The 12,360-nt window shown below is 35.1% G+C and overlaps 1 protein-coding gene across 1 annotated transcript; it reads right to left on the reverse strand.

Moving 5' to 3' along the window:
• Positions 1-8,914: 8,914 nt before the first annotated feature.
• On the reverse strand, positions 8,915-11,730 carry LOC112715775 (chloroplastic import inner membrane translocase subunit HP30-2). The gene is made up of 6 exons (XM_025767594.3): positions 11,279-11,730; positions 10,881-10,996; positions 9,845-9,971; positions 9,404-9,552; positions 9,241-9,303; positions 8,915-9,150 (listed from the first exon to the last, which is right to left on the reverse strand). The coding sequence occupies exons 1-6, from the start codon at positions 11,573-11,575 to the stop codon at positions 9,111-9,113; spliced, it is 792 nt and encodes a 263-aa protein (XP_025623379.1). The 5' UTR covers positions 11,576-11,730; the 3' UTR covers positions 8,915-9,110.
• Positions 11,731-12,360: the final 630 nt, after the last annotated feature.

Raw genomic sequence — 12,360 nt, forward strand, 5'->3', positions numbered from 1 at the left:
AAATTATCTAAAAATATTTGATATTGCTCTTGGTACTGATATACCGTTCCTTGTGTTGAGTATTTTTTTTTGCTCTTTTTACTGAGCGTTTAGTTGAAATTTGATTAATGAATAAGGTGTTTTCTCTAAACTAGATGTGGGTGTTTTTGTTTGAGTTGTAATGTGCGTTTAATTTAGTATTAATTGGATGCTTGTATCGGATTACATTTTTCAGTTAAACTTGTTTGCATTCCCAACCAGCATCGAAAGTACTTAACTATTGGAGTGTTGCTGAAAATCACCTTGCAAAATGGGAAAATCGGTACTACATCATTCACTATTATGTGATTGTCTTTTAATTTGTGACTCTATTTTCTTCTTATGGTCGCTTCCTATGTTGATAGAAATTATTAGAGACAAGGTACTTGCCCTGTTACATTGCTGATATGATGAAAGATCTGGAAAGAAACCAGGCCAAAGCAAATCTAGTAGAGATTAAATAAATGGAATTTGGGTTCCTGAAGCTAATCCCAAAGTGGCCTGTGAAGCAAAGCATCACGGTTTCGTTGGCAAGGTCCTACAAACTTGATACAAGCACATTGGATGTAGACGCTGGACACATCGGCATTAACGCCGAGCTATTTTAGCGTGTTTTTAGAATCCCTTCCGGTGGTGAGTATCACTTTTCGTATTAAGCAGCATTCCATGGGCCAATTCGTTCGGTTTCTTTTTTATCCATATCATACAGTTGCTTTTAAACTAATAAACCTCCATATTGTAGTCGACAACTTTCGATCTTTTGATGACGAGAATGCTACTCATGTGGCCATTAAAAAATAATTCCACAGAATGAAAATCATATAACTTCGAGATTTTGTCAACAACTGCTCTATGGAGACCATAGCTGACAGAGTGGAGTTCAGGCGACATTTCATCCTACTGATCCTGAAGATGTTTTTGTGCCCAACAGTGCAACATATAATCTCGTCATGGCACATCTATACAATACTAGATGTTTCTGATCCGAGGAGATTTCGTTGGCTGTTTCATATTTTCAAGTGGTTAGAACAGGTGATCGAGAAGTATCAACGTAAAAACAACAAGTCTTGTAAGGGTTGCATGTTTGCCTTGTTGGTAATTTTCTTAACATCCAGACACATAACTTGTGTCTGTGTTCTCCCTAGATATTGTATTTTCAGAGACTAAAGCATGGTAAACTGGAGCAGTGTCAAGAACCAAAGCTATAGCTTTCTGCATGGACTACCAAGGAACTCAATGATATGGCATCAAATTTTCAACTTGAGGTATTCAGTAAAATAAGCCTAAAGATTCATACAGCACCTGGCACTTTTTTTCTTTATGTATGTTGCTGGTTTTAGTTTATGTCTCTTAGATTTTTTTAATGAAGCTATCATTTTTTTTAAAATTAATTGCATGTGTCTTTCATAGATCTGACATTAATGGATGTGTCCTCAGTTAACACTTGCTTGGATTTGTCCGTAATGGTAGTGTCTTCTATTTCAATAGTATATGGATGTGTCTGTCCTGAATGTGCCTTTGCTGTATGTGCCTTCTGACTAACTACTTTTTTCGAACAGGATTACATCGGCACCGGCAAGAATAATGGGAGGTCATGAAAGGTCGCGCAAGTAAGGTCATGATGAACCTAACTTTTAGAATAAAAAAAGGCTCACATTGCACATAAAAACGTTTACAGTCCATAAAAGTGAGTATAAATTACCATTTGAACAATTTTTAAGTTGCATGTTTTTAATTTACCAAAGTGAGTATAATAAAACTTATCTTTAAATTTAGCTGGTGATGCCATTTTTTTAATTGTATGATGACATGTTGTATTAATGTATCTTTCCTTGATTGTTTAATTTAAAAGCAATTTGAGGTTTTTCTTTATGATTAATTAGGTGTTTTGAATTCAAGGATTTAATAACAGGGGGGTTAGCAATGGCTCAGTGCACACAGATGCACCTTTAGTTGCATCTGACAAGGATGACGACGACGACGAGCCCATTGGCAAGAGACTATCCAGAAAAATTGATTAGACAGGAACACCTCAACATCATAGGACGGGGAGGGACAAGGGCAAGATCAGCCAGGAAAAAACACTAGAGAAAACAACCAACCCGGAAGTTTCTAAACCCAAGAATCTGTCAATAGCATTGGCATAATATTTAGAATTTGATGACTATTCTTGTGAATTCAAAAGGCAAGTGGATGCTAGAAACTTGTCTGTGGCTATTATGCATATAATTTGGTTTCTGTTCCTTTAAATCCATAAAGATTACCCTCCTCTAACAATAGTTCCTTTTAAAACAGTCATCCTGACACATTTTTTCAGCGAGATCCAGAGTGCAAAAAGATATGGGCATATATTGAAGAATGTTACGACTCGAAGCCCATTAGCATGAATCCCATAAAAATCATTATTCCAAAAGTTTCATCTTGCCACACACCGATTCCACAGTGTCCTTCATTCTCACTTGGAATGATCCAACTGGTAAAAACATCCACACTGTCCCCTCCTCGCGTCGTTCATCTGTTACTTTGGGGGGGTAAAACTCACTAAACGTGATGAGCAACGAATCCAAGGATGGGTTGTAGACATGTCTCTTGGTAACCAGCAGATATTGAAGTTGTATGATAGTATACCACACCCAGTCTTGGTAAGGGAGGAGTTGTGCGTGTTGAAAGTCTGTCGCTAGCTCAATAACAACGTATGTAACCCAAACACACTTCAGTTTGTTTTAATCACATATTTTGGCGACATTCATATATGAAAACTTAGTAATGTAGGTCGTGCAATGGATGTGTTGTGCATTCAATGACTCAGTGTCATCAAGATTTATGCGTCATTTTTACTACTTGTATCCGGGGATATTGGTATTAATACTTTTATAGCAATCTTATATTTACATTACGTGTTAGCAACACTCACAAGTCTTGCTTCCACAAGAAATGGTCATGCTCTCGAAAAATCTAAAGGACTTTAAGGACGAGCCAACTCCTGTGTATGTGGGTTTGGATGAACACTTTACTGTCGACACCAAGTATTTTGACAAAAACAGTAGCTGCAAAGAGAAGCTGGGTAAGTCTATTTGTTGTATAACATAATACTAATATCAATGCAACCGAACAAGCCAGATGTATTTTTGTTTATCCATGTACATAATCTGTCTAGTTACACATGTATATTATTGTAGTAATTCTTTCCTGTATGTATACCTGGTCACTGGTGGATGTATGCATTCGATGTCTCAGAAAAAAGGTTGTTCATCCTAGATAGTTTATACTCTAAACAATTTGATATATCACGGATAAGGATAGATGCATTTGTGGTACAAAAAGATCTCATGTCTCCCTTAATCTATTTAACCTGTATTATTGTGTATAACGTTCCAACTTTAATTGCTTTTCAGGGGAGACTCATTGAAGACATAGCTAAAAGGGTTATCCCTCGTATGAGCCCATTCAAAGTGACTTGTCTCGCACATACGCCACTGTTCCAATATAGCCAAATAATTGAGTCCCCTTCAAAATCTATCAATATCTTAATTTGTAATTTTACTTAAGATCTATACCTATTCTCCTAATACAACCCATTATTTCAATTCACCTAGTTTCGATTGTGGCATTTACGCCATAAAAATCATAGAGTATTGGACTGAAGGCAGTAAACTGCATGAATGAGATTATATAAGTTTCTAAATCCTATTGCTGAATAATTGATTCTGTAAACACACATGATTGTCATTAACTAATGCCATCATACAACATTGATTTTTACTTGCAGGACACCCTGAAGGAATACAGGAAAAAAATAATGTTTAATATCATTTTGGATCCTAATAATTCAGCCATTAACCAAGTACTGAAGGCCCTTGATAGCCGTTCTCAACCTGATGTGCGTCGCAACCATCCAAGGAACAAACGTAAGGAGGTTAGGACATTGTTCATAGCACTGAGCACAAAGAGCATGCTTCGGCGGGATGACAAATTACCCAAGAAAAAGGCCTACCAAGGAGATAAACATGAGAAGAAGAAAGTTGCATAGAACTTTCTTGTTTAACTAGTCTTATGATACCCTCTTATGCTGAGCTACATTTTGTTGCATCTTGATATTTTTCTTGTGTTACACATATTGACTGTTTTTTTTTTTTGGATTCATATATTCTTATTAGTGACTGTTTCTATTGAGACCCTTGTGGAATTTTTTTTGGTTAATTCATGGACCTTGGGTCTATTGTGGATGTGAATCCTCTGTTGGAACATTGATGTGTCTTCTTGCAAAAGCTAAACACTTACTTTGTTTTTACAAGTTAATGTTTGGATGCATCTTTTATGGATGTGTCTTCTGTTTATGACCTCCTTTGTTGTGTCTTATGTGTATGTATCTTTTGGATGTGTCTATCTATGGATGTGTTTTCTAATGGAGGTGTTTTTTGTTAATATGTCTTCTATTGTCGTGTCTTCTAATGACCATGTCTTTTTGGGAGGTATCTTTTTTGGACGTGTCTTCTGTGAATGTATCTTCTAACAGAGGTGTCTTTTATGGTCGTGTCTTTCAATGGATGTGTCTTTTGTTTTCTTAAATCGAAGTTTCTTATCGAGACTTGTGGGAGTTTCTAATGAGATTCTCGTGGAATTTGTTTTGGCTAGTCTTAGTCAAAATAACTTGGAAATATAACTTTGAAAATTTAAAACACAACCTTAGTTAAAAAATCTCCTATGTTGTTTCCTCCATAATAGAAATTATATAACTCGTGCAGATTTAATTTCAAGTTTGAACTTAGAAAACTTATAATAGTATAATCATATCAGTGTATCACACTCAAAAATAATAATATATTCTCAATTAAAAATTATTTATTAAACTATATACCATAAGAATTGTGTTAAAAAGAAGGAAAAAATTCAAAAAACCAAAGTACTGATCTTTACAAGTTCCTAATCAAAATTCTTCAAACTATTTCCAAACGCGTTTAACAAAGACATGAACCCGCCATGTTCTTATGATTCATTCGTTATAACAGTAGAACTGACCACTACATTTTGAGAAGGTACTACATCATTTTCCTGAAAAAAATCATCACGCAAAAAGTAAATAAGTTAATTGTATCCATAAAGCGATATCAACAAAGGGTCCAAAATTAACTAATTCTAAACACATATCGGAGGTGTATTTCTCTTCCTTCTTCGTATATATTTCTTGATTAATCTATCCAATTTAGCTCTAAACCTCTTCGATCTCGGCCAACCCTTACTTTCCACCTTTGAAGGACCTCGAATGTCATCTGGACCAACCACGCACTCATACTGTATGGCTATGTTGTTCTATGTACCAGCAACACTTTTGGATCCCAAGTTGGTATGATAATCAACTAGTTTGGCCCTGACATCATCAAGAGCCAAATGCAACATGGCTGCTTCTTCGTCGCAGGTCACGAAATTTTGGGCAACATTAAAGAAATATGAACATAATCCTCTAAATAAGTTATGGCTTTCATCCGATCGGTTCACGTCATAGCTACTCTTGATGTAAGTGTGCTTGCACTGTACATTCTTCCTCTATCGAGGAAGAACATAACAAGATGATACTATATCTACTCTGTAATATGAAAACACAGCAAGGTAATGACAACACAGTATACCTCTTGATTCAAACATGTTGCACTCAGACCAAACCTTGTGTGTCAAAGGGTCAAAATCAACACTGTTGGTGCAGTACCTAGACTCCCCAAAAAATAGGTATCGCTCGTCCACGTTCACACAAAACGAATCACCCACTTGTGTCACACCACGGATTAAACAATTGCCTTTTTTCCTGAATTCCTGTTGGACTTCCCTAAACATAGAGCTTGTGTACTCCTGTTGAAATTGTTTTTCAATTGTATAGCTGGATGAATAGGGGATAACTCCTTTAGAGTCTGTAGCATCATCCTCCACTTCCTTTTGCTCCTTGTTCCCAATACATTGTCATACTCATGCACGAACTGAACCAATCCACTGTTGCAATGTAAAAATCCCGTAAAAAGCGTGCATACTTTCACTCTTTGAGTACTCCTCATATCTGTCCAAAATTCATCTTGGAAAAAGATTGAAACCCATATTCGTCGATTGTCATAAAGATCTACAAAAACAAAAATGTGAAAAGCACCATCATGAACACTTAGCTACATCATCACAAACATCTATTGACTTAGGAAAAGAAACATCCATCGAACATGAAAAAGAGATATCCAATAAAATATCCAAATAAGTTATAAACCATCCGATGAAAATGGAACCGAAAATTCAGTATAATCAGAAAAAGCTTTACAAAGAATCTACTCTCCAAAAAGAGCATACAAGAGACACCATGTTTCTAGAGACACAAACACACACATAGTTGTTTCTCCTGTATGTTGTATCAAACGACACCATGTCTCTATAATATTCGTACACGCCCTGCACCTTGCATCTACCAAGAGCACACTCCTGAACTTGTTAGCTTTGTCGATATCTACTGCATAAAATAAATTCGAGTTGATCTCTTTCATTCGCAAAAAAATAGCTCAACATTTCCTTAACATCCGCGTTATCATTAGCACAGTGGAGATTGCTTGTAATATAATTCCTCACGTTCTTTTCTGAGTAACTCAAATTCGACGACCCACTAACATCATTCACCAGTGCGATGTAGGTCTTGTTAGGCCATATGCAGCCTCATAGTTGTCATCAATCACACACTTGGAATGTATGTTCAGTTCTTTGTACTCGTGGTAATAGACCAATTTCTTAGCAGAAAATGGGTGGATATGCTTCAATTCCAATTTTGACACCATCCAATTATCTTTCTTCCTATCCAACATAACATACATCCTTGCTCTACATCTCGTGGTTATTATTATTTTTTTTACCTAAGATGCTGCCTTCACTCGAGACTCCCAATAACCTTTTCGATTGTAATGTATCGATTAGTTAATGGATATCCTTAATTCCTTCCTTGTCTTGTCAAAATTAGTGTTCCTAATCTTAGTGACTAACCCAACTTTTTTTTGCATAATTCAAATAGAATTCCTGTGCCCACTGCAACGAATCAAATCGCAATCCTACGTAGGAGATTTTCTCTAGGTAAATGCCAGTATGATCCAACAACTGCAAATCATTCAGAAAAAATAACATTCAATGCCACACACACCTAAAAATTGGATTCCATTAGTATTATAATAACAATAAAATACAATTCACACCTTATGACTCAACTCCGTATCATCATTTTCCAACTCAATAACGTCTATAACTTCTTCCACCAGCAATCGAAAACATCTTAATACAGCTAAGCGAATCCAACTAAAAATGTATAACATAAAGATATAAGCATCCTCTATTCAACACCCAAAAAACCTCTTCCAACATCCATTTATTCATTGAGAACACAAATGTAAAACAAACAAAAAATTCAATAATTTACATACAAAAATCCACTAAATTACTACGAAAAATCAAATAATAAACAAGAGTATCCCTCTTAATACCTCCAAAAAAAAAATTTAAATAAAGTTGCAATGAAACATACAACTTGCATAACAAAAATCCATGAAAAACACATCATATATCAAAGTTGTACCATCAGACTAGTATAAAAAAAATCCACACCAATTATACTACTAAACTACCACTTACCTTGTCTACATGTTGAGTATCATCATCACTCAAATACGAGACATTGACTTCGAAGCAATTAGAGTGATCACTCATATCATAGGAAGTGACATACAATCCCTCTTCACCAATTGATGGTTCCATTGACGCAACACTCTCAAACTTCTTTCAGCGACAACAACTCCACCTTGCTCCTATGGATGTGGAACACTATGGCTCTACGAGAATCCCCTGATCACATTGCTGCTTATTTGGGCGGGCCGTTTGGCGGCATGATGACGGGGCATGCATGAGACGACGACAACTAGGGTGGGGTTGGGATGCAATCGCGGTGTGTACGTTGAATTTCTTGTTGATGGGACGAGTTGGATTTTAAATGAAGTCGGGAACTGGCGATGTGCGTTTGATCGGTCTGCCCGGCGACATGGCGACGGCGCAGGTATCATAACAGCAACAACACTGAAGAGGGGTGGTGGTGCGATCGCGGGCCTAGTGTTGGTACTCTTTGATGCAGACGACGTGAATGTTAAGCTAAATTTAACAACTTTTATTTTTCAAATTTGTAATTAATGTTGATCATTAACATATTAAACATATTATTTTTAATAAAAAAATAAATATTAATTATAGTTGTTAAAACTTGAGTAATTATAAGTTGTTCTCCAATACTTTTTCTGAACATTTTGCCTTTAACAAGTATGACACGTGTTACCCAAGCCATTCTTAATTTCCTAAATTCTTCTTGTTAAATTTCTATAGTACAAGAAAATTTGTTTCAATATCATTCTAAATTTCTTAAATTCTTATTGTTAAATTTCTACGGTGCAAGAAAACTTGTCGCACTGTTTGGCCAAGCAGTGGCTTACACACATTAAATAGTTGAAATATCAAGTAGAGCTCGAAAATCAAAACCAGGTTGGCAGGTCATAATACCATGATCAAAATTCAAAAGCTAACAACTCTGAATGAAGATGCCACTTAAATACAATTTATATCACTAGTAATATCGTTTATAAACATAAACCGAATGTTTTTCTCCATTGATCTTATAATCACCGAGTCTAAAGCATCTCGATGTGCTAGTTTTAGTTGGCTAGTATTCTTTTGTACGTTGTAACACGGTTTTTTGCTATTCATAATATCATTGCTATTATCGTCACTTCTGAGCATTCATTTCGAGGAACAAGTTTTAGAACTTACAAGTTACAACCAATGGCAACAATTTCTCGACCGATTGGAGTTTATCATTCATGCCCCATAATCAACTTTCACTCCATTTACCTCAATAGCAACTTAAGTTATTTGATTAGATGAGCAAATTTTATTAAAGTACACACTGCAACAATGGAATAGAAAGCATAATAAACAAAAATGACAAAATTCATTTGAAACACAAACTTCCTACTATCATTCTCAACTGTTATTAACCGCTAAAACTTTGGAGGAGATAGCTAACTCCTACTCATAAGAAATCAACGCCGGCTTCCTCGCTTTTCTTTCAGATCTGTGTCCCTGAAAGTAAAAAGAGCAGCATTTAGGCGTGTCATGAAAGGCATAGGAATAAGGAATGGCTACATTCAAGCCATCAAGCGAAACCCATACCTCTCTATGTGGTCAAGAATCAAAAGCCTGGGTCCAGGAGGGATCTTTACATCTCTGAGAGCACTGAAACACATCATAGAAAAATAAAAAACTTTGTCTAAAATAAAAAGTAAAAAAAGAAGGTAAAAATAAAATAAAATTATGCCTTGACTGAACTTCCTACCTATCAGTGAGTAAAGGAAGAGTGTTGTCTGTTAACAAGCCCCTCTTAAAATTCTTCTCATAACTCTGAAGGCCAAGGTTTTGCAGCATGCTTCTTGTTTTGATATAGTGAATATCTTCAGCAGGTGGTTGAGAAAACTTCTGTCCTATCTGCATGATTAATGAATAGTTATATACATGCTCCAAGGATAAACCAAATATAAACCTACATAACACATAACATCTGCAAACTTAGGCAAGCAAATCTAACTTACCACAAAGACAACTATAAAACAAAAAATTGAAGCTCAAGTAGGATGACAACCACCAGGCCTAAACAAGAGTTATCCCTAAAATCGTACCCACGAAGAGATAGAAAACAAACAAAGACCAGAACAAACCTTTGTAAAGACATATTTTCTTGCACAACTAAAGAGAAAAGATACAGTTATTTTACACCCACCTGGAAAAGTCCACCCTGAACAAGTGCAAAGAAAAGTCCAGAAGTGACGGCATTTGCTGCTTGGTTTGGTCCACCCATGCCACTCACTAATGAAAACATGGCCCCAGAACCAAAAGCTGCCGCCATGCTGAAAAATACATAAGATTTATTTCAATAAGGAAGTCCAGAGGGAAAAAAAATTGAGAACCATTAAGCAAGTGGAAACGAATAAAGAGAAATGTTAGGGTACCAAACGCTTTTTATCGATATAAGCCAAATTGTCAACATCTTATTTTTATACTATTAGGATTTAGGGTTTAGAATTTAGTATTTAGGGTTTAGTGCAAACAACACCATATTTTTTGGATATCACGTATAAAAATATCTTTTCGGCCATGTATTGGCCAAAAATGATAAATTTTGTTGGTCATATAGCATTATTCGTAAATAAAAAGCTTTCGTTGGGGAAAGCATACAGCTAAACAAATAGTCTCCTTGAAAGAGCCATTTCATCGACTCTAATGGTCGATATCTGTCCTGTTGGCAAGTTTATTATAACACCAGCATCAAAAACACCTTCAAATACATTATATACATTCACCCCTATGTCTGAACGAAATTTAAAACTTTGGCATAAAGGCCGAGAACACTTTCTCTAGAATTAGTTTAGCAAATATTTTGAAGCCACAAGAGTATTTAAGTTAGTATCAATATAGTATTCTAAGTTTCGAACCAAAAACACACACAAATATCTACTGAACAACTTTAACAAATCATCATCATCATCATTAATTAGCCCCCTTTGGGCAATCTGATGACATTTGAATTTGCCTTAATTTGGGAAGAATGACAAATGGACAGCTTAAAAGTTAAAATTCACTTATTCACTCATTCAGAATTGGGCGATACTTAATTACTTATTGCTATGTACTTTTCCCAGAACAAAAATATTCTTCCCATAGTAAGGCTAGTATCATTTCACCCATAAATAACTTTAGGTACAAGCTTATTGAGCCAGTGTCACTAAAATAACGAGAGAGCTTATGTGAAATCTCACCTGGACTGAACATCTTCCTTGCCCCTTAACCTTTTCAACACACACGAAATACCGGCGTTGACTCCAGTCATGACAGCAAAGTTACGAGCTTGAATTAGAGGACCTCCAGAAAGAGCCTACAATCAGAGTTAAACAAAATCATGTTACTTGCACACAACAATTCTAGAAAGAACTCTATGAAAAACCTAAAGATTTCATATTCCATAAGGAAAAACCTTGGCCTACTTAATTAAGTCAACATGAATGAATGATTACACATTCAATAAGATTGAAATTCAACCATTAAATTACCAACAAATAGAAGGACTTAGATTGAAAAAGTCAACTAAGGATAACCGGGTAGGAAAATTAAAAGCAACGATTTTAGAACCCTAAAAGAGAGAAAGGGGAAAAGGAACCTGAGCTTGCTTGAGAGATGCCATGGCTTGGGGGTTGAGAGAGGCGTTAGGTGGAGGGGTGGGAAAAGTTGCGGCGGAGTCGGCGGTGAGTGTTCCCATGAAGGCACCTATGGCGGCACCCTGGGCGGCGCTGGTGGTCGTGACGACGGCCGCCTCGACGGCGAGGGACTGGCGCGAGAGCCATACTCGGAAGCGGGTCTCAAGCTCCTTGAATCGACCTTGGAGCTGTTCAATGGGGTTCTGAAGGTGCTGAGGCAAAACCTTAGCCACCATCACTCCCTGCTTCCCTTGTTCCATTTCTCGCGTAAATTCTTGAGTGCCGCACCTAAGCGAGAGAAGAGAACAGAAGAGAAGAAGGAATAGAGATAGATATTTTTGTTATGATAATGGGAAATATGGATAACTAAAAACGTTATGCGCCTATGTATGTATATATAATATATTTTAGGGTTAATTATTCAAATCAATCCCAAAAATTTTTAAAGCGGAGTGATTAATTTTTAAAATTTTATTTTAATAAATAAATTAATTTTCAGCTTATTTTTTAATAAAATAATTATCTAAATCAGTCTTAATAATTTTAAAGTGAATATTTTGATCCTAAAAAGATAATATATAAATTAATTTTTAATATTTTTTTCATTTAGACATAATTAAATTTATATTATAAATATATATAAAATTTAATAAATAAATTTATTATTACTTTTGTTTAAAATATACAAAATATTATAGTATAGTAATAGTATTATTGTATAAATAATAATAATAATAATAATAATAATAATAATTTTTTTTTATGAAGAACTATTAATTTGACAGAAAAAATATTAAAAATTAATCTATACATTCAATTTTTAGAAATTAAAATATTTATTTTTAAAATTTTTAAGAACTAATCTAAATAATTATTTTGTCAAAAAATAAATAATTAGAATAAAATTTTAAAGATATTTTTGTATTTAAATAATTATTCTAATATTTTATATTGGTGTGAACTATTTTCTATTAATTATTAAAAGAAGAAAATGAAAATTACCACCTGTTTGTTCGCCCTATCAGGCTACCAGACAAGACCGGCA

The sequence above is a fragment of the Arachis hypogaea genome, chromosome 10 (genome assembly GCF_003086295.3).
Source record: "Arachis hypogaea cultivar Tifrunner chromosome 10, arahy.Tifrunner.gnm2.J5K5, whole genome shotgun sequence".
In the NCBI taxonomy this organism is placed as follows: domain Eukaryota; kingdom Viridiplantae; phylum Streptophyta; class Magnoliopsida; order Fabales; family Fabaceae; genus Arachis; species Arachis hypogaea.